The sequence below is a fragment of the Onychostruthus taczanowskii genome, unplaced genomic scaffold (genome assembly GCF_017590055.1).
Source record: "Onychostruthus taczanowskii isolate IOZ18803 unplaced genomic scaffold, ASM1759005v1 scaffold69, whole genome shotgun sequence".
In the NCBI taxonomy this organism is placed as follows: domain Eukaryota; kingdom Metazoa; phylum Chordata; class Aves; order Passeriformes; family Passeridae; genus Onychostruthus; species Onychostruthus taczanowskii.
Window position 1 is genome coordinate 2,727,874 of NW_024504676.1, and position 23,909 is coordinate 2,751,782.

Consider the following 23,909-nt stretch of genomic DNA (forward strand, 5'->3'; position numbering starts at 1 on the left):
GTTTTCTATTTGTTTGCATCTCCTTCATATCTAATAAAGGTTTTGTCAGAACCTTGGAGGCTGTCAACGAGCCAGACACCCCAGCAGCACATTGATCTGAAGAAGAACCCAGAGATGTTGTCCTCTGGTGGAGGGTTTGGACCGGTATGTTTCCTGAATACAAGTACCCACTAAATACGGGTTTTACACTCAAGACACCAGTCAAAAAAATTCAGATCTGTAATCCCTCACTGTTGCATATCAAAGGGGCAGCTCATGCTTTTAAATGTATGTATTTAATACTTTCCCATAATGTGGCTGTGCTCAGAAAAATCTGCATCACCTTTTGCTGGTATCCCACTACAAGAAGGGATTATTCTTAAGGAATTGCACAGTTATGAGATGTGGTACAGGGCTCCATGGCAAAGAGATCTGATGAAGTTTGGCTTCTTAGCACATTGCCTGTGCCTAGATCTTCTGTACATCAGGCTGTTATTACAGTGACGAATGCCTCATTACTTAAACTAGATTTTGAGGTTGGGATCTGTAAAAGTACTTGTACTTCACTTGTTCTTATATTTCCTGCTTGATGAATAAGTGGGTTCATACATTCCTCCAGGTTAAGCTGCTCACATTGTACTGCTTGCCCACCTAAGAGTGAATAATGGCCAAGTCAAGAATACAGCCATATTCTATGGCTTCTGTAAACTTTCAAGAAACCAGTGTTAGAGGTTTGACAAGCTGCTTATTTGCTGTGATTTTTTATTGGTATTTGAGCTTGACCATTGATGAGACTATTGGTGTCAACAAGACCTCTTAAGCAGCCTTTATGGGGCTATTATAATAGATTAATCTGTTTTCAAGAAGCATTTCTATTGAAGGAACAATGAGAGGTATCACAGGATTGCTCTTTGCCCCACAGAAATCTGGGTGACAAGTCCAGTGTATTTTGGCTGGTTGTCAAGCTGGAAGATGGGGCATGGGAGGTGGGGTGTGTTAAATTGTTGATATTTATTTACTCATGTTTCTGATTCAGCTTTCAGTAGTTTTGAAGTTGGAATGGATTTGACTTGCAGTATCAAGGAGGCCTAGCTATGGCTCATTTTTGAGATACTGACTTCCTCTAGCCATAATGAGATCAGTATTCTGAATGCTCAAAAGGCAATAGAAAAGGGTCTTGACTGCAGGAATTTCTAACACTGTTTTCCTTTTTTGTTTTTCTTTACAAAAACTGTGCTTTGGTTTGCTGGATTAGCCCAGAGATTCAGTACCTCAGCTTTCCATGCATGTGGTTTTTGTTTGTTCTAAAGGGTTTTTTAAGCATTCAGTAGAGTTTATCTCTGTAGCACTCACAGTGGGAAGAGTGAGAAGACTGTCAGACTGCTAAGCAGCAGTCACAGCAAGGACATGGAAGGTTTGTGATCCTTTGAGTTAGGCAGGACATGAAGAGGGGTGACATCAGGATAATCTGTGTTTACCAGGCACAGTTTGAATATAACATCAGTCTGAAACTTGGCACAGTTAATGCTACTAATGTTGAAATTGGACCAGACTTCTGCTCGTGATACAGGTGTTCAGAATCAGGTGTTTGCTGTAGAGTCAGAAGAAAACTTGCATTTGGCAAGGCTTTTGGTGATGCAAGGCTTTTACACTGTTTGTTTACATCTGCAGGATGACCCCAGGAGGCTGATGGTTTAGGTATACAACTGAACTAATTTATTCCTTGCTGCTTAAACACTGAAGCTGTATAGCAGCTTAGCACCAGGACTTCCTATTGCCTTTCTATTTCCAAATAATACCTGAATAAGCATTTAATTTCAAACTGTTAAAGCTGGGAAATATTGCAGACAAATATTCAGAAAGTGGTTATTCCAGGCACTTCAGATGAGACTAGAACTATTCCTTAAGTGGAGCCAATCTTCAGAAATTATGCATTAAATATAGAAGTTGAAATTTGACTCGAGGAAATTGCAACTGATTTTAAAAACTGTAACAATTTCTTAATTGTACATAACTTGATTGAGAATGAAGGAGAAAGAAAAAGTTCAGAAGGTATTTGTTTCTTCTTTCTCCCCTAGGTGGCTGATGATGGTTATGGTGTTTCTTACATGATCTTGGGTGAGAATTGCATCCATTTCCATGTCTCCAGCAAAATATCTTGTTCTGAGACGGTAAGAGTCAGTCCTTTCCTATGGTTTAATAGATCTGTTCTGCTGTGTGCTTATGGAACTGTTCTACTCATTGTCTAAAATATAAATAATGTCTTTTTTCTTTCTCAGTATATGCTGCTTTGTTGGAGTTTTTTGTCTCCAGCTGTATCAATTTAATAGTTTAATGAATCAAGGATACCATATTCTATTTCACTTACACTTTCAAGCATAAAGAAAACATGTGGCCCAGGATCATCTTTGCACATGTATAGTTCCCTGCAACTCATGTGCAATGATCACGTGTCCCCTGAACAGAAAGATGGGCATATCTTGGTTTTTCTTGTTACAGTTTTGGTTTGTCTCAGGCTGCAGCTGTAAAGACAGAAAAGACAGAGTAAAATGTATGCTGTCTATTTAAGCCTTCCTGGTTTAAATAATACTGAGCAAAGCTGACCCATAAATTGTAATCTGTGCTTAAGAAACATAACTAATCAAAAAATTTATTAAAATAACACCCATTATTAGAGGACAGTAGATGTCATACGTTGAATATGCTGCTGTTGTGGAGGACTGCTTTGAGTTCAATTCATCCTTCCACTTTATATTTTTATGGCCTTACTAAGTATGCTGAGTTCATTCAGGGTTACATAGCTGACCTAGTTTTCCTCTTTTGACCTTAACTTGTCCAGGAGATCATGGTGCTTCTGGTTAATCATTAAAGATTAGTACATACAACTTTGTTTTTTTCATAGTTGAAATTGTTCTTCAGATGCATGTTAGTTTGTACTTTAAATTTCACTCTGTTCTTTTTACTTATCAATCAAGTCAAAGGTCCATACAGAAAAGGCAGCCATTTTGTGTGTGTGGCCTTGATATTAATAGGGTCATTGTAGATCCTGTAATGTACCTAATAATTTACATTTGTAATCTTAATTTCTTTCTTGTACCGTTCATCTGATGCTTAGAATAAACAGAACAACTTCCTGTTTTGTTTACACTTAGAAAGTTTCATTTCCAATTCTTTTTTCAATGGCAAATGATTCAGCATTTCTGGTAGGAACTCGAATAAAAATAATTTTTCTGCTCTTTCAGTACTTCTTGGTCATTAGTCATCCACTCACTGAACACTCCTTTGTTTTCTGAAAATGAGCTGTTGCAAAATCTTGTGGGAAAAGCAATATCAAAACCAGCAGTTTTAAAAGTAGCAGAAAGCTATGCCTGCATCTGATTTCAAGAGGATATGATCTCATTTCTGACTGTAGGAAAGTAAATGCATAATGAACTCCTCATTGGTCAGTACTGCATAAACCTGGATTAATCTGTATAGTATTAAAAGTTCTGTTATTAAAATCCCCATTGTATGGTAAAATAGATGCTTGAATTCCAGAAGCTCAAAAACTACAAAATATTAAAAAGTTTCTTCTTTTGCCTGAAAAATATCTGTTGATGGACAGTACAAGTATTTGGTTTTGGTTTTTGTTTGTTTCTTTTTAAAGGATTCTCATCGCTTTGGAAAGAACATCGAGAAAGCAATGGTTGACATCATGGCTTTATTTAACCTCAGCAAAAACTGCACCAAGTGATCTGCTTTCTTGATGCCCAGCAATCTCCTCTTGGTGGGATGAGAACTCTGCTGCACAGTGAACAAGAGCAAGGTTTGTTGAAGAGTAGCTGGAGAAGAAACTGAGTCAGCACCTTCTTGATCACCTATTAAAACCTTAGCAGTATATTAAATGTGTCTTTTTTGTTGTGGTTTGTTTTGGGTTTTTTTTTTTTTTGTCAGTAGTATGGAAGAGCTTATTTCAACAAAGGATGACTTCTAAAATCTTCTGTGTTTCTAGAGAGGAAGCATAGTGTCATTGCATGAAGTCACGTATATTCTAACTTCTGCAGTTTTCTCTTAATTTGTATACACTTTCTCTGTTTCGGTTTTTTTTTTAACTTTAAATTTGTTTACTTGTTTCCAGAATCAAAGGGATAAAACACACAGACTTCAATACTAGAAAAAGCTAGATTTGCTGTGTATTAATAGCAGAATGTTCTTCAGTGTATCTGCTGCTTTATGCAAACGTGTGACAAAACTTGTGGCCATTTGCCTTCCTTGGTTTCTTTTTAGAGGTAAACTCTGTCAAACATACCAAAAAATCTTTGCTGTAACCCACCTTAACACGCTAAGTTGTAGAAATGTTGTGATTTTTGAAAGCAAAAAAAAAAAAGAAACCCAGCCATTGGATAGTACAATGTGTCCTCTCATTAGCAGGTATCACATTTTTCTTACTGCCTGCAAGCCTGTTCATGACATTGATTTTATTTCTGTATAAATAAATGGACCTGTGTGCTTGTTCATGCCAGTGCCTTAGAAAAACAAGATCCTTAGCCCAGGCAAAAGGCACATGCTGGGAGTTGTTTCAGTGGTGAAAGAGGGAAGGTTGTAGTAAGGCAGATCTGGTTTTCAAATTACACATTAGGATGAAGTGGCATAAGCAGACGTGAATATGTTGCCAAATGGTGCAGTCAGGTTTAAAATTCTAATGAAATGCTCCTGTCTGAAATAGCAAAGGTTGGTCCTTAGGAAGGGCAGGACAGACTTTGTTTGGGATTGACAGATATTCATGTGTTTGTTTTAGTGGGTGGAATTGGTGGTCACTTGGGTTTCTGGGTCCTGGGAAACGTTAATTGAGTTCCCAAGCTGTTGGGAAGCCTGCAAAGCCAGGCTGCCCGTGTGGGCTGATGGATTGCAGTCTGCCTGGAAGGACCACTGCTGCATTGCCAGCCACCTGCAGGAGAAGGGCAAGCTACTAAAGCCATGGGAAATAGCTCCAGAGTGGGAAAGTCATGGCCTTCTCAAACCTCTCCTGGGAGATGCTCTTGGTCAAGCAGTTTCTGAAGGATAGAGGGAGAGAGGGAGGGGAAGTTTTTTCACTCAGGAAGGAGCATGGTGTTTCTGAGTGCAGAAATAAAATGGCTGCTACCAAATGGAGCAACTTCTGCATGATGCTTCTCTTCCCCAGGCTTTATAGCTGTGGTACTTTTTTTACACCCTGCAGTGCAGTAAAGTGTACTTGTTAGCACAGCCGTTTTTGTTATTATAAATATTATTTTATATATGGTACATGATGGTTACTAATACAGTGAATGATGCTCCTGAGCTCTGCTGAGTTTAAAAGACCCTTGGGGTGGATATAAAACTTCTCATTAGACTTTGAATGTTTTCTGGCCAGTATTTCTAACTTTCTATGCCTCTTCATGCTTATTTTTACTCTGATCTAGCTATTCAAACACCTGTGTGTGTGTCCTTGGGGTGGGAGCCCTCAAAAATCCAAGATGCATACTTAAGTGACTGCATGCTAACATAAATGTGGGAATCCTCACAGGAGCTGATCCAAGACACTCATTATTTGATTAGGGTACAGTGTGTGGGAAAGGACACTTTGAAATAAGCCTTACTGCATCTGGCAGGCCTGGCACTTACCAAGCTACTGCAACAATTTTATAGTGATCTATTTTTGGAGCTGCAAAAATAATGCACTGGGGGTTTTGGGGGTTGTTTTTGGTGTTGGCTTTTTTTTTAATTGACCACTGACCAGTCTGTGTTTAAATTAACATATTAGCTTTTAGGATTTTCTTTAAACAAAAAAAAAGGTTTAGATTTGACTCTCAGGTCTTAAGTGTTTCTAGTCTAATTGTTGTTAGTGCAATTTTGCATTCTTGGAGAGTAAGTATGATTGGCACAGAAAGCTGTTTTTTATTGTAAATGTTTAAAATATTTTGTGGTGTTAAATGTATCTTTTTAAATTTTGGAATAGATATAGTTCCTGAGCAGATAATATTTTATTTCTTTTTCTTTAAAATGTCATCAGCATGTAAATAAAATATGCTTTTTGGATGTAAATCTTAGAAATCCACAGTGAATGTAGGTTATTAATAAATAATTTAAATCTTGATGTTCAATATTGTGTACATACAGTAAAACTGCTTGGGTTTTTTTGCTCAAAGCCATAGGAATGTAACTGAAATTACCTAGATTTGAATGAGCCTTCTAGTACAGTGTATTTTATTGTAAAGTTAAATGTTCATATTCCAGTAAAACTGCTAATTTGATACTAAAACTTTGAATCATTGATTCTCAATTAATTGTTTAGGAGATCAAATTTAGGGTTGAGGAGGTGGCTAAAAGCCAGGTTGGATGATAATAATTTTTTCTGTTTATGAAATGGCAGTGTGGAATTGGTGGAATATACTTGGAGTGAGCATTTTTCAAATTTATTATTTCAGCTATTTCATGGCAGAAGTTAGGCAAGCATGGAGTCCATTTACAGGGTGCCATTGTTAGGGATTAATACTCTTCCCAGCTGAATATTCTTTTAAGGCTTGAGGCTTTTGAGGGACTAGGGAAGTGTGTGCCTGACCTTGAAAATCATGGTTCTAATTCAACCTTTGTACCAATTGTTTTCTCATGTAAAATATATTAATTTAAGGTGGTGGATTTTTTTTAATCTTGTTTAGTTACTTTACATCTGTTGTTGGTTATTTACGTCCAACACTTTGTCTCTATTTTCTACTTTCTTCTGTGACTTCAAAAAACAAAATAAAATTTCACAATTGCCACTACTTTGAACAATGTTTAATATCTTTTGTATCTTCTTCCCAGCTCCCTTGCCGTAGGTGCTTGAAATTCAGGACTTGTGAAACCATTGCTGCTAAATCCAGTTAGGAGCAGCAGCAGTGAACTGTTCAGTTTATTTTTGCAGTGATTTAAACATGTCTTCTAGTTAATAGGGAATGTGTTAATGAACAATTAAAACTACAGGGAATTAAATCTCCCAGAAGAAGCTGAACATGTGGATTCAGCCTTGTCTGCCATCAAATTGTGTCCGCTTTCTTTTTTCTGTAGTGATGCCACATAAGAATTTCAGTGTTCAACTTCAAGCATTCTCCCTCCAGGAGGAACAGTCATACAGATAATAAAGATGTGATCAGGTGGAACAGTTGCTTTCTTGAAAGAAAGATAAGTTGAAGATAATGAAAGTTTGTTGGTCTCTGTACCAGGAGCTAAAAATTAAATTTAGAAAAATCTTTGTGACCAGCTCGCTTCCTTACAGTTTATCATCACACTATATATGAATGTCTCCTTCCTTTGCCCTTTTTCTTGAAGGTATTAGAGCGAAATTCTGATCAGGTTGAAAAAATTGTATTGAAATAAAACTGATTGCTTGTTTCTATGCTGCTTGCTTACCTTCCTAAACTGTTCTCTATGTAAGGAGGAAGCGCAGCACACACAGGTGGAGAGCAAATTGACAAGTTCAAACAAATTCCAGTTTGAAACTAGAAAACCCAGCTGTAGTTGGTTTCTGTCTTTGTTCCGTTTTCTGTGTAGTTGGTTTATTTTTGAAACACAAATATAGGTATTAAGTGTGATGCTATTATAGTTGTGAATGCATCTGAACCAGAACTGAACAGACAAATTATATTAAAAATATGTAATGATATCTGGTTATGCTGAACAGGCCACAGCATTTATATGCTTTGTTATGTTATGAAAATATATGTAACTTCCCATTTCAGCATCACTAAGTCATGGTTTTTGTTTGGTCATTTGGCTTTTTAAAAATGAATCATTTAATACCTAAAATTGTTATAAGTAAAATTTTCTTTTCTTCAGGTGTTCATATCATTCCTATCTCCAGTTGCAGGTAAGAATAAATGTTTTTGTTTCAAAGACATGAAACGCTCAAACTGTTTCCCTTAGCACATCTTTTACAAAAGAATAGTAATATTTCTTTCACAAGAATGTAATACTGCAGTGACATCAAAATCTTTTATTGATGCTACAAGGGAGTTCTTGGTTAAAACACTCATCTTTTTATGCACAAGGCATGCATTATTTTATGTACTAGAATTCCCTCAGTGATGTCTGTGGTTTACCTCACACTTGTGCTTCTGTGTATGATTAAACAGTAAGTATGCAGGCAAGGTTTTATGCTAATTGGAAGAATCTGTCCAACCACTGACTGTCTAAAATGGGGTTTATTCTAAGTGCCAGAGGGTAAGGGGTGCTTTCAAACACTATCTGATCTGTTCACAAATGAGAGGCAAAGAAAAATGTTGCTCTGTAGATTTCCTACATTGCGGAGCAAGGCACAATAGCATCTGGAATTTTTGCCTGTTTCTGGTCCTCAAGGCTCAAGTCTAATTGGCTCCTGTCTTTCCCTTGCACTTTCTGATTCCAGTTCAGGATAGTTAGGAAGGGATCTTCTCCTAAGGCCACCTGAACCCAAACTGCCAAGTGGGACTGCACCAAATAACCCTGGGCAGCTCATTGATTAACATTTCAGCTTTTTCCCATTTGCAGTGTATGTAAAAGACCAGGGCTGAGTATTCAAATCTGCCTCTAACATCAGCAGCCCCTGCCTCTGCAGGGATGTTCTTTACAACTTAATTATTCTCTTAAAATTCTTGATCAAATATAAAATTCTTATTTAAATATAAATTCCGAGGTATGTGCAAGATGAGTTACAGAAATTTGGGCTTTTCATGAAAGATGTTTCTGAAAGGTACTGTAATTAGAAAACAGGATTTTTAAGGTTGTCTGTTCAGGGGTCAAAGTGTGTACTGAGAGCAGCAAGGCTCACTCTAGAAGTGTGACTTTTGGGAAGATGACACTGTAACTGTAGAATCATAGAACATGCTGAGTTGGAAGGGACCCATCAGGATCATCCAGTCCAACTCCTGGCCCAGCACAGGACACCCCAAGGATCCCACCCTGTGCCTGAGAGCGTTTTCCAAACACTTCTTGAGCTCTGTCTGGTTTGGTGCTGTGGCCACTTCCCTGGAGAGCCTGTTCCAGTGCCCAGCCACCTCTAGGTAAAAAATCTTTTTCTAATATCCAACCTAGACCCGCTGTAACACAACTTCAGGCCATTCCCTCGGGTCCTGGCACTGGTCACCAGAGAGAAGAGACCTGTACCTGCCTCTCCCCTTCAGGAGAAAATTGCAGACTGCAATGAGGTCTCCCCTCAGTCTCCTGTTCTCCAGGCTGAACAGACCTAGTGACCTCAGCTGCTCCTGGCACGGCTTCCCCTCAAGGCCCTTCACCATCCCTATGGCCCTCCTTTGGACACTCTCTAATAACTTCATGTCATTTTTATATTGTGGCACCCAAAACTGCCCCCAGCACTGGAGACGAGGCTGCTCCAATGCAGAGCAGAGTGGGACAATCCCCTCCCTTGCCAGGCTGTCCCTGATGCCCCCAGGACAGGGTTGGCCCTCCTGGCTGCTGACTCAGATTTAATTTCCCTTAATGAGTTGGTGGATTGGCAAGGTAGTTGAAAGATTGGTTTCCTGTGAGTGCAGGTGGCACCACACCTGTGATGAAGTGCCACAGCACGCAGTTGCTCATTTTGGAACAATGATTTGTGGTACAGCTGAATTTGTAGTCAGTTTCAGATGATTATTTCTTACTTAGACTAAATCCCACTTATCCTGTCAATTTATGTAGTTCAAATTTAAGTCATTTTTTACATACTTGGTTGTGACTATTGCCTAACTTCTTCAGGGCCATTTAGAAATAAGAGAATGCTTCTTGGTGTTGAAAACACTGAATGCCAGTGTTACTATGAAGTATGTTACTGTTCATTGTCATTCTTTAGGAATATTTTTACTTGAATTACAAGCAAAAATCATTCTGCCATTGATAAATTGACTATTCACAGTGTTACACTTGAATACAATCCATGCTTTTAAAAACCTTATTTATGCAGGAAAATTATAAAATTTATTGTCTTTGTTTGGGATTTAAAGTAGGTTTTAAAGCACACCCGTTAAGATTTAAAACTTCATATTCCTGGCTGAAGTAAGAGAGACAGTCAGTATTGTTACTGAGACAGCAATTCTTCAGAGTACAAATGTTTACAAGTCTGGCTGCAAGTTATTAGCATTGCACAGTGTAGCAGAGGAAGCCAGATGTTCACACAGAACTCATTCCAGCCCTGTGGTAATTATATGCTGTAACTGATAGCAAAATTATATGCTAGAGAAAATTGGCTCATTTGTACTGTGCTAGCATGGGAAGTCACACTTAGTAAGTGCCGTACCAAGAATAATAAGGTAGTTCCTTGAACTTGCAATAAGTTTTGTCTAGCTATGCTTCTGCATATGTATGTGTGTGTGTATATATATATATAGTGCTATTTTGTATATATAAAACATATTACTTTCTATTCAACAGCTGTTTAACAAACAAACAGAAAAATCTATGTGAAGATTTCTTTATCCTGGGGAAAGCTCTTGATTTATCAACCACAACTAAATAAATGAAATGAAGTGTTACAATGGCATGTTAAGGAGCTATAGTTTCAGATCTTAATAGGTGCTTCCAGAAATCAAGGGGGGGAAAGCAAACATCTTAATGCACCGTGATCCATTTGTTTTTAGAGGTTCCAGCTGTAATTATAAAGCTTTAGGTAGTACTCATAGGAAAATCTTTATGTGCTTGGAATTACATCTCATTAGATTTAAACTAATCATCAGTTTTTCATTCCAGGTTATCCACCAGTTGGAAGTAGGTACTCAAATACAGTTCATACAAACAGTTGTGGCACACAGAAGCTAAAATTAGTTAATCTAATTCCTGATTATCACAACCGAAATATTTATCTTCGGTCAGGTACGATAAAAACAAAAATTGTCTCCAGATATTTTGATGTTATATAGGTACAAATGTATATATTTGTCTAGATAATATACTGTCAACTAGTGTATCATAAATTGTTCATTTGCAACTGCTTGTGTTTGTGTTCTTAAGCAGCAACAGGGCAGATGAGCCAAAGGTAATGGAGACACCACCACTTATTATTTTCATTTATTTTTTAGCTGAAAAATTGCTAGGCACTCCAGGGACATAAGAGTAATAGATATGTTAAAATTATTTGAAGTTTTAATATAGATTACTTTCCATATAAATCACTTTTAGCACAAGCCCCTGAATAATTCTGCATTTACCCCCGTTTGCCACCAAGGGACACTGTTTCTCTATAAATGAGAAGCCTTGAGGGCTACGGGATTTTCTTCAGTGATGGGATTTGGAATGTCTCAGTAATATTTAGATAATTATGTGAACTTGAAATGCCGGGAAGTTGTTAAAAAAACCCTGGGTTTTGCTGTCCTAAAGTTAGTGCTGTTTAGATGGAGAACACGTTTTCATTTAAGCAGCAACAAAATATTTGAATTTCAGTTTTAATGTACAGAAGTATTTCTTTACCTAAATATAGCTTGCTCAAAATATTTTCACATGCTTTCTTTCATTATTTATTATTATAATTTTATATCGTCTTTAATTTTGATAGAAGTTGAAACACAAAGCCTTTTCACATTGAGCCCCGTACCAGCACAGATGCTGCTCTCAGCAGCAGCAGGGGCTGGGAGTGGAAATCTCTCAGCAAATGCTCCAGGTGTGGAACCTGTTTGCTTTTATTTGCCAGAAGCCATCAGAAGGGTAAAACACACACTCAAGTTAAAGGTAGTGCTCCCCTTTCAAATTCCAATTGTCATTTATTTGCTGTAATGGCAGGGAAGAAGACCCTGATGGGGGGCATGCTGGAATATGTTCTTTAGTTTTGTTTGCTTGAGCTTTTTTGTTCTACTCGCTTTACAGTAAGTACAAGAATTAAGACAAGGAACTGAAAGTTTCTTGGGATTTTTCTCTTCAGCTTTTGTGATGTCCTTTGGTTTCTTTTTTTTCATTTTCCTCTTTCCTTAGATGGGAAGGAATTAAATACAAGTTCAAGATTCATTTTGTGTTCTTACAATGTAAAGTACAACATACATTCCTTTTCCTCTTTTTGAAATGGGTTGTGAAGGCTTGTGTATTTTCAATTGTGTTCACACAGTAGTTTAGCTGGCACTCTATACTTTCTGCGTATAATGGTTTCTGGTTTCAAAATGTGCTAGAAGTAACACCAGAATTAAAAATACAGTTTTTGGTGAGAAAAAGACATTTATTTAACTTGTGAACCGTAAAATTTGGTATTCTATAGATTATGCTGTTTCTGATAACCCTTTTTAGACTCTCCTGGGGTGCTCAAAAGCACGTTGACTTTTACCAAAAAAGGGAGAATATTTTCTTCCATTAGGATTTTTCACACATTTGTCTTTTTATTCAGGTTTCTTAATATCAGTGCAATTGTGCAGTTCATTTGCCTCAAAAACATTTCATTATCTTACTTAATAGAGATGTTTCAAAATCTAATGAGCATGTGTTTAGCCTGTATTTTTAACACTAATTATTTCCTTTAATATTTAATTGCAGAGCCTTTTTAAGTAAGAGGCAGACTTGTTAGGTAGCAGCAATTAAAAAAAAAGGATAAAAACAGTACTTACCATTTCAAAACGATAGAATCATTTCCTTGTAGTTGTGCGTGTTTTTTCTCTTTTTTTCAACCTGTGTAGCTTACCTGATGTTTTAGGGACTACAAAGTCCAAGAAACCACATAACTGCACCAAATCTCAGTGTCTTCAAGTAAAAATGTTTCAGCATTTAAGGGTTACTAATTGCAGTGTGTAGATGAAAGGACAAACATACAGGACATGTGCTTTAAGACAAACATCATGTTTGTGTTAAAAATTATTCATCTGATACTGAGATAGAAAGATCCACAGTTGATGTAGATTTGTGTCACAGAAGCTCAGAATTTTGTGCAGGGCTGATGACTTCATATAATCCATAGCATGAGGAATAAGAAGTGAATCTGGAAGCATGTTTGGAAAATCCTGTGTAGAATGCAAATGCTGTGTACAAAAATGAAGGTTCCCTGTCTTACTGATGCTTTCATACATGAATAATACGCACAGAGATGTACACACAATAATTAGATTTCATTCTTTGATGGACTAGGTATATTTTACAAAATGTAAATTTGATAGAGAGAAGCTCAGTGTGTAGATTTGGATCTGATTAAATTGCACAGAGACAAACCTTTTTCTTTAGTAGAAACTGAACATTCTGCTTAAAAGTAGAGCTTAAATTTCAAAACTTAAACCAGTTAAAATATTTTTATGTTGTTTTGCATGTTTAATCATAAATACTGATTGCTTTCCCAATGCTGATTTTTTCAACAACTGAAACTGCAGTAATTGTTACAGCAACTGAGTTCATGAAACTGAGTGATTAAAAGCCACTAAGATTTTTAAAAAAATGAAAAAGAAAAATGTACAGTACACACTAGCATCAGCTTCATTTATAAAAAATACAGGGTTTTTTTTTTTTCCATTAGTTACAGTATTTTAAATATGTTCTTTTTAGCCTAAACAAAGCTGAGCATTACCTCTGTATTATATTTACATAAAGAAATGTAGGGATGTCATTCATTCCCTTCACAGAATGTTGGATTAATACTAGTCATATGTTAACTGGATGATCATTTTTATTCTTTCAAGGAAGCATTCTACCCCAAAATTAAGTTCAGAAAGTTTTTTATTTGAATGAAAATATATTGTATCCCAAAGTCAGACAATAAGTAAAGGACATGAGGCAGGATCTGACTGTTGCATGCAGATGGAGCAAGAGACTTTTTGTTTAACCCTTCCCTGTCTGCACCCATTCAGCAGAATTGATATAGCTTCATTATGCAGTGAGAACATAGTCTTCCACATGATAAATTAAGAAAAATCAGAAGCAATCTGTTAGAAGTAGGAGCTACTCAGTATAGAACAGAAATACACTTCCTAAAATTCCCAGTATGATTGAGTTCCAGTAGGATCATAACCACTAAACAACAAATTAGGGTTAGGACTAGTGACATAAACATGGATTAAATGTAGAAATGAGGAGCATAAATTAAAAATAAGAATTAAAATCACTGGGAGGAGTAGAAAAAAAGAAATACGTTACAAGATGAACTTAGAATTCTTGAAAAGCTGAATTTCATGTAGCATGTTCTCATCATGAGATGCATCTTTATTTGAGAACACACAGCAGGGAACAATGCCAGAATACAAAGTGTCAAGTTACTAAGTTCAAAAGACAGATGAACTCAAACAATGATGGCAAAAAAAAATAGGAATTTTGACTAGTCAAGAGTTAGGAAAATAATAAAGAGGAAAAATGACTGGGAAAATTTAAAAGAAATAATACAGAGAATTAAAATACAACCCACTCCATGAGATATTTACATAAAAATTGAAAGCTGCTATTAGCTGCCCTTCCTATTATTTATGTTTGAAGTCAGTCCCTGCTTGGTTAGACCAGGTGACATCAAATTTAGTCAACTATACTTAATATTATTAGGGATTAAATATTTCCTATTCAATGTAGAGATTATAAAAAAATGTAACACATTCTGACAGGAAACCCCTTCTCTTTTTACACTACATGGTCCACTTGAAGATCTGACATATATGGACAGAAAAAGGGTAAATGTCAAAAGGGCCCAGGTTTTAATAAAAAGCAGAATGCAGAGGAACATGAAAGGAAATGGAAATATGAGAGATACACCTCAGGAAGAGTGTAAACTGGAATAAAGTAGCAAGATTCAAGAAATAGCTTCTAATTCTGTATTAGTTTTGTACTGGTTTGAGGCAAGGGGAGGCAAAAAGAAAGATGTGAATTAAATGGTGAATCAGAAGGTCACCATTGGCTACCACTGTTGGTTCATATCATACAGCTATGAAAAAGCTTTATACTGTTCTAGGGAATACTGGAAAGTATATTTTTAGTAGCAGAAGGAAGGATGTTTGTAGTATTTTATAAAATGCTGGGAAATCATCATTTGGTTTACTGTGTGGAGTTCTGGTCATCTGTGCTCACGAAAAATAAACTTGATTTGGAACAGATGCAGTCCTCCAAGTCTCCTGGGACAAATGAGAGAATGGAGTATGTGTCTTTAATAGAGAGAACAGAGGAGTTTGATTTAGTCTAGGCAAATTAAGTCTGAGAAGACATATGCTTCCTCTTCATAACTGAATTCAGGAAACTGATGTTGAAGAGGACTAGAAGGCGTTAACGGATATGTATCACTTGAATTTGGAAAGGAAAGGAGGTTTTCTTAACTGTTCAAAGAGTCAGGTTCTGAAGTGTTCTTCCAGAGAGGATAGTGTGAGCCAAGAACCTAAACTATTTAAAAATGGAACTTCAAAAATTGTGAAACAGATTTCCAAAAATTGTGAAACAAGAGCCTAAACTATTTTTAAATGGAATTTCTAAAATTGTGAAACAAATTTCCTGGAGACAATAAATCCCTGGTACAAAGTTTTGGGTGTCTATGCATATTGGCATGTTCAGGCGATTCTGAAAGGAAAGACAGTAGGTTATGCCATTTTTCCTTGCCTTAATCTCATACTTCAGGACTTTTACTAGTCACCCATGGCATGCAAAAAAATACTTCGCCTCATTGATATGTCATTCTTAGAACCACTGGATACTGAACACTAAACAACAGATGCTGAGGCAAAATGCAGGCAGTGTGTATTCACCTTCCTGGAGATATTGAATAGTCCTGTTCAAATGCTTTAGCTTGAACTGGCCAAACACTCTTTTGGATCGTGAAAGAATTTTCAATGACAATTTTTTTTTTTTTAATGATTCTCTGTGAGAGAATTGAGAACAATATTCTGCTAATTTAAAGGCTTACTTGATGTTGATGGCCTCTGGCCAGGAGGGGAGGAGGAGGTTGTGGGATCTGTTGGTGCTCTGGAGCCCTGAGAGTACGGCAGAACCACAGATCGTTCTCCAGGTTGTGCTGATGAGGCAGAAACCTGTAAAGCAGGTGCCCCTTTTTCTCCCTATCTAATAAACAGCTCATCCCCATTTTACTCTTTGAATACTCCCTGTTTTGTTAGGTTTTGTGTTTAGTTTGGGGTTTGTTTTCCTTTTTGTTGTTGTTTGAAGAGTTGGGGGGCTGGAGGTTGCATCCTGACTTGTTCGTTTTAGCCTTCTGTTAGTGACCTCAGTAAATCTTTTCATTCTTCACTCAAAGGGAGTTCAGGAAACTCCCTTTCAGTATTTTTAATCTAGACATTTTCTCCTTTTGCTGTCATAGTAATATAGCCCCACACTGGCCAGCTTCTGTTATCTGCAGAATCTGATTCTTTTTCACAACCTGTTGTGTTAACCCTGGCCAGGTCTGGCCTTCTGTATACATACCTTTGTAGTTAATATTGCTGAAAGTGATTAATTTTGTACTGATATAAAGTTATTATATTCTTCTCATTCTATTATGCTGTTAAGGAGAGCAGTCATTTCTTACTGAATGACAGAACCCTACTGTCATGATTTATTTCCTATGTTTAGGTGATTTTAGGTGAAAGTTTATGCTTTTCAGTTGCAGGAATAGAAAAAAAAATGGGAGAAAAAGACTTACATAGCTGTTGTAGTGACAGCTCTGTGTGTGTTTGGTACTCCGGGTGTGTCTGTGTTTCTGCTTCTGCAGGAAAGCCATGGTAAATCAGCTCATTCTGTGGAGATACTTGTGAGCTGTTGATCTTCACCCAAATGGTTTTCATTCCAGCTGTTGCAGTGTGGCAACCTGCTGTGGCATATTTTGTAGTGTTTATGATTTTGTGATTGCAAAAAACCACTATGGTGGTTTTTTGCAACCACAGTCCATAACTAATTAAGCTATGTCTGGCCTTTTGAGATGTGCTAATAATTTTGAAATGTACCAGTTATTTGCACGCTACGGACAGAAATTATGTGGCTAAGGAGCTAAAGAGAGACTGTAAAGATCTGAGTTCACTTTTGCACTGTGTCACGTGCTTCTGGGCTGGGCTTCAGGCACTCACCAAATTTCCATGGCTTTGACTCAGGAAAATATTGGGGTGAATGCAGTTATGTTGTCAAGGGCCTTCTTAAGTTAGGACTCTTGGAAGTGGGATGACAGGCCCCTACCTCCCCCTTGTTTTCCTGTACTGTCGCTTCTGAGTCCATAACTCACCCAAAATCTCGCCATTTACTTCAGCAAGCTCTGAGTTGGGCTTTTAGAAGAGTAAGGAATACCAGGTCCTGACCAGGTACCTCCCAGAAAGGCACTCTGAGCCCAGCTGGGGTCTCAACTAGGACATAAATTACATGTTTGGAAAGAGAAGAGGTGTGTAGTTAATTTGCAAAACCCAGTAGCTGTCCTGTAACTACACGCCAAAATAATGCTTTCATAAATCTTCATTACAGAGTGGATATTTGCCATTCAGTATTACCCACTTCAGAGACCAAATGTGACTCATTATTAAATTACTTCAATCTGTGCTGATGTAGAAGCACCCCTGACACATCTCTTTGTGAGCCATTTCTTCAGAGTAATTGCATTAGTAATAGCCGATTACACAGCAATCTTATGTTCCTACAAAATTAAGGTAATTACTGTAGCTAAAAACACATCCCTCTGTATTCTGTCCTAGCAAGGAAGCTGGTAAAAGGCAGTGTAATGCTTCAATTCTTTGTAACAAGAGAAACATTAAGGCATAATTACATTATTGATGCGGCGTAGGAGAAGTTTTCATATTTGAAAGGAGCATGGAAACAAAATAAGAGTTTGAAGCTATAAAATCTTAGTCTAGAAAGGGGGGAAAAAAAGATCTTTTGCATGTAGATGCCTTAGCAAGTATGGAGGAAATGTATTTGAACTACATGAATGAGTTTGTGTTCTGTACTTTGAAAGTATTTGAAAGATGTCTGTCTTTGCAGTAGATTTTATTATGCAAAAGTGCAATTTTCTTGGTTCCAGATGTTCCAGAGAAACTCATACGGTTAAATTTTTACACAAAATAAATGGGTATTAATTTTTTGATTTAATGGCAAACCTCCTGAATGCTAGTGTCAGATTCTAATTAGACTGTGTGCTATAGAATTTGATTTTTATTTTAATTTTCACCACTCTTTATGTCTTTGAGGGAAACTTGGCATTTGACATTTTCTTTAATACAATATCAGATGTTTAATATAACAGCTGAGGGAGAGCAGACCGGCCATTCTCTGTAAATGTAGCTAAGTAATAAAAACCTAAATATTCTAGGAGGGATATTGAAAAATTAATCTCTTCAGAGACATTGTGCAGTGTCAAAATTCACTGACAGAGGGATCCACTAGGTCATGAGAGAGTGGCAGTTTGTGTTTGGCTGGGGGCTGATGAGGGTCTGTTAAATTATATAAATATTCCATTCAGATTTTGCTTTCTGTAGGAACAACGAGCCATGATTGAAATGCTGATAGAGAAGAAATGTTCAGCTGTGGAATGTATCTTGCAATGCATCATGTGAAAAACTCACAGGATTAACATGGTGCTCAAACTTGTTTTGACTACTAAGGTAAATCCTAGCAACTAAATATTGGTTTTTCAATTGACACAGCAGAATACGAGAATGTGTCAGGTTCAGCTAAATTCCTTTTATGCAAGTATCTTAGCAACTGTTGTATAAAGTTTACATCTACTAGGAATATTCATGGTGAAAGAAGTTGTTCTTTTTAAAATGTTTACAAATTAGAAATCTTAGGAGATCTGAGTAACAACTTCAAAAACATTTTTTGCAGGATGAGAAACCATGGAAGAGAAGACTGTATTTTTCTGTTGCATGCCAACACCACTGGGGACAGTGGGCAGTAACTACAGCAGGAAGCTCTCCAAAGCTACATTTTTAAAGATAATGTGATCACATGTGGGAACATTTTGTGTTGCAAAAGGTATTTTTCATCGGCTGTGTCAGGTGATCACAAAGACAGAGCTTACAGGAGGACCTCACTCCTTTAGCAGCCAAGCGTGTGAGGGTGACAGGCCCAGGAACAGAGAGAAGCTAAATATAATCATGGAGTTGAATGAATATTGCTGCACCACATGGCAGGGTTTGGAAGGAAGCTCTCTGAGGATGGCAAAGACATATTTATCTGGTATTTTGAATACTGGTGCTTCCCACAGACAATTTTGGAAATTGTATGGGGAGCTATAAGCTTTTCATTTGCTTGTACTGTCTCGTGCATAATGTAAGGAGAAGAAAAGACGAGCCATATTAGTAAGCCTTTAGCTTTCATAACTCTCAGGTGTAACTTTAATGAGAAAAAATAAAGTTTCATCCTGGAACAAATTGATTTAACACTTTCTGGTCTTTAAAGAAACTTACACTGCAACTTCACAATAGTTACATTCAGTAACTATTGATTAATATAATATGCAGCGTGAGGATTTTCAGCGTGAGGAGAGGTTTGCAGCAAACATCAGCAAAGCTTTGTTTTATTAAAATCAGCTTACCTGTGTATGTCGTGCTGTAAATCTTCTTTTGATGTTCCGAACTTTCCTTGGTGTTGAAGTCAGGTTGTTTAGTCCAAATCAGAAAAAAACCAAAAATGCATGTATTTCCTGGGCATTCTGCAGAGAGCAGTGCTTGGTACCTATGATTAATTTTCCTAAGCTATTATTGCTGCGCTGAGAAGGAGAAGTTTCCTCTGACATAAGCAGGTGTTGGCTTTGGGTCCCACATCTGCACAGCAGCTGCTGCAGACATAGCTGTTCATCTTACAAGCCTGGGGTGTTGTTCTTGCTAAGCCTTGAGAGTATCTATTTATCTAGCTCCCTACCAGGAGATGAAACCCAAATCATGCTTTGATTCTGTGATATTCACACTGCTTCACAGCATCCTTATCTTGTCAGGGCTGTTTCTGTTTTCTGCTGTCATCCTGCTGCTCTTCTTTTGGATGTGGGGAGTGCATTAAACTGTTGTCAGCCTTTTCTCTACTTCAGATACACAGAAAAATCACAAAACTTCTAACTTGGTGAGGTTTTTTTCCAACAAATAATTGTATTCTTAGAATACCACTGGTTTTGGAGAGAGAGCAGCACAGGGTGCTTAGTGAATTATGCTCTTAGAGAATTCAGATTGGCACTGGCAGCAGAGACAGAATAATGGAGACCACTTTCAAAAATCCTGACCTCACTCTGTTATCCTGTAGATTTCAGTCAGTATACCAAACTAACTAATGGATTCTCTTTAGTGTGAATAATCCCTTGTAGTTAGAACTACTTACACCATCTGAAAAGTATTTTACTTTTCATGTGATAAAAAACAATGGATATGTAGCTTGCATATTATACTGTTAAATTATGTAGAGTTTTTCTTTTAAAATTGCTTTGAAAAGAAAAAATCATCCAGAATAAGCTTGTAATATTGTCCATCATTATCAGAGGCATATCTTCTGCCATCTAGTAACAATGAGAGCAAGAAACAAACAATTCAGGAAAACTGCTCCACCAACACAGACCCATTTCAAGGCAGCAGGTGTGAGACTGCCTCATATCTGCTGTTGGCCTGCACTGGTTTTCTGCCAGCACAGATGATTCAAAAGTGTGGAGAAGTTTATAACTTGCTGCAATTCCATAAAGTTTTTCTGACACCTGTGGAAGAATCATTTACTCCTTATCCTGGCATTCAGTGTCCCAGTGAGAGGAATAAGGCATCATTAGTGTCTCAATTCTGCCAAAGATTATCCTGCTTTGACAAATAATCCCATGGAGGTTAAATTCACCTCAGGATTAATGTATATACATATTCACAGTATTTTGATTTCAAGTTGAACTGCTCCAAGATCATTGTAGTAATGCCTCAATCTAGAGTAAAACTTCTTAGGCAAGACTGACTAACTTTTGATAAACCAGAGGATATAGAGTATTACAGGGGTGACTCCTGGATCATCACTCACTCCTTGAAATTGTTCCTGAAGTATTGGACATAAATCTTAAAAGTCAACAGTAGGTCAGATATAATCCACAGTCTCTAGAGAAAATGCCACCTGAATAATATCTGAAGTAGGTGTAGCATTCTCTGTTCTTTAAGTGACTTATTAATTCAAATGTCTTGGTTTCAAAGGTATTTGTAGAAGGGCTGCCTACTCAGTGACATTCTGTTGTCAAGCAGCAGCAAATTTCACATTCCACTCAATCATTACTCACAAGCATTTGTCTTTTTTCAATTAATATAGTAATATAAGCATCTTCTTAATATAAGAAGAGGGCTGCATACCATGTAGGTTATTTTAAATATCAGTAAAAAGTAGACTACCTCCTTACTTGGTAGCCTTAAAAGGCCTCAGAACTGGTGTTTTAAACCCTGCAATAAGGTGCATAGTTCTGTTTCCTGGTAAAATAACAGGTAATGAATTATGTTTGTCTGGTTTTGAAAGCTTGACTACAAGCAAAAACATAAGATAAAAGGTAGGGTTTATCTGTGTGCTTATCTTACAGTTCTATGGCATCTGCTGGCACTCCCTTCTGTCATTCAAACGCTGCCCAAGCATTTAACCTGTAAAAAAGCTGAAGATCATAAATTATATAAATCTCAGTTCAGGTGGTCTCGGTCCTTCCCAAATTTTTGTCTCACAGTGTTTGTGTGCAGATGAGTTTGTGAAAATTAGGTGTAAGATACTAGGCTACTTTTGTGACTGTGTGCCAGGCTCCATTATACCAGGGTAGCTAATGGTAGCTGACCCCAGGAGATCTGGAAATAATCTGTACCTGAAAGAAAAAAAACCACAACACAGAAGTTGACTAAATGTCAGGCATTCCCCAGGTGTTTGAAGGATGTTGTGTGCTGATGTGCAAGGTGACAATGTGCAGTGATAGAATACTTGTAAATAGTGAAAATGGGATCACTTTCTACATCTTAACTGCAGCAAGCAAAACTCAGCACAGCTTACATTTTTATTTCTCAGTTAGCAGGCCTAGCAGCAGAGAAAATACCAAAGGTGAGGGAAATACAGGAATATCTTCCTCCTAAATTTCCCACAGAAGTGTTATCTAGCTGAAGTTCTGAAAATGAAGAAAAGAACTTTTTCTTTTTTCTTTCCTGTCTTTTATTAAGCAAACTGTAGTGATCTGTAACAACTTGTCCAAACAAGCTCCCATAGGTCATTTCAGTCACAGCTTTGATAATTTATTACAAATTTAATCTCATTTCAATCCATCCCACACACTAATGAGAACTTAATTATTACACAGAATTGGCAGAACTTTCCTCAGTATCCACTCATAAATTCTTCTTTAGGTTAATTCTCTTTTGATACTCTTAGTGCTGGGTTGAAAGAGGGTTGATTATGTTGCTGTGATGGATACAGAAGGAACATCAGATGAGTTATGACAAAGGAAGACACAACTTTCTTAATTGGTTTCTGTGAACTAGCTATTTCCCAGCATCCTTATTGGGATGATCATTTCAGGACAATAAGAACTCTAATAACATAATGTGGCACAATACCAATGTATTCACTGCACAGAAGAAAGATGTGGCATTTACCTGTACAGAATATGCTTTTATAAGGAAGGATCTGAGGGCACTCACAGCCCCTTTAATCTCTGTCAGAAATGTTGCCTCCTGAATGAGCTCCACAGAGCTGTTGTTTGATTTAACCTTTTCCAGGTAGCCTAATTTGAATATGCAGAGACACAGTGAGGAATAACATTTATGTTAAAGGAGAAGCCTCTGCCTGAGCAGTTGCAGACAGAGCGCCACAGAACTTTACCTGCTGTGACCTGAGCCCTTTTGAACTTCCTCCTTTTATGACCCAGGATTCTCCCTGGGTCCCCAGGAGCAGAATCCCAGGCACTGCATTTATAAAAATAAATAATTTTATGGTGTGGTACAGCAGCAAGTCAAGTTGGGTGCCTCTCAAGAGGGACCCAGAACAAAGAAATAATTAAAGCAATTATACCCTTATAACTCATGTACCCACCCCTCCTCTGTTCTTCAAGCACTTTGCATGTACCTCTTGGTGGAATGGCAATTTTTGGTCTGGGGTCTTTTAACACCTTGTTAGATTTTTTTCCTCTGTGCTCATGCAGGCAGGCCATACCCTGTTCTTATCTTGTCAAGTTGCAGCTCCTGCTGATGGGTACAGCTCCCTTGTCTTCTTCCTTGGTGCACCTGCTTGCTGGTAGAGCATGGAAACTAAAAAAGCCCTGGACTCAAGATAAACACTACTTAGCTACAACCAAAATGTGTGTTGCCAATTTCCTTCTCAATTTCCTTCCTTCCTTTTCGTCCTTCTCTAAAGATGAAACACATCACTGTATCAGATGATGGGAAAGTTAGTAAGAAAATTAACTCTGTTCCAGCTGCAAATTAACTCTATTATTATTAAATTCATTAATTAACTCTATTTCAGCTGAAAACATATCTAGGTGTGATTCCTGACACCTAGATATATCCTCACAGTTTGCAGCCCAAGGTTTGAGCAAATCACACTGCTCCTGCTGAGCAAGTACAGTTAAGCAAAGAACATACTAAATCACACAGTATTATAAATCTGTGTAACTCATTCTACTTAAAACTTACTTACGCTAAACATTTCTTTTTCTCAACATGTGGGCAGCTCTGTCTTATTAACAAGCACAGGGATTGTGTAAGCTCACTGGTACTGAAAGCAGAGGACTTAATTTGGTGGGCTAAGGGGTTTTTGGTTTGTACCATCCCTGAGAGTAAATCCATGCCATGCAATTCTGCGTGCCCACTGCCCAGTACCAATGTCTGCCTCTGCCTTGCCATACCTAAAAGTTGTTTATTCTTGCTGGCACTCCTGAGAATGAGAGCTCCTTGCTCTGAGAACTAGTCATGGAGTTCAAACTGTTGGACACCCCACAGGCAGTCTGGTTTCTCCCTGTTTACAGGCTTGGAGGCCATTGTTACCTTTTCTACAGAAAGAGGTATTGTAAACCTTAGAGTGGTTAAAGGCAAGATCTTTAAATGGGTCAGGGAAGTCACAAGAGGAAAAAAGGTTACAGAATTATAATTAAAACTTTTTTAAAATATATTATT

At 37.4% G+C, this 23,909-nt stretch overlaps 1 protein-coding gene across 7 annotated transcripts in view; it reads left to right on the forward strand.

The window, feature by feature from the left end:
* The window catches only part of CPT1A (carnitine palmitoyltransferase 1A), a 42,689-nt gene extending 35,949 nt beyond the window's left edge, over positions 1-6,740 (forward strand). For all 7 annotated transcript variants that reach the window (XM_041421095.1, XM_041421096.1, XM_041421097.1 and 4 more), the window contains 3 exons: positions 40-144; positions 2,058-2,150; positions 3,626-6,740. In XM_041421095.1, the coding sequence (XP_041277029.1) occupies positions 40-144; positions 2,058-2,150; positions 3,626-3,712 (285 nt within the window). In that variant the 3' untranslated portion in view covers positions 3,713-6,740. The remainder of the gene's footprint in view (positions 1-39; positions 145-2,057; positions 2,151-3,625) is intronic.
* Positions 6,741-23,909: the final 17,169 nt, after the last annotated feature.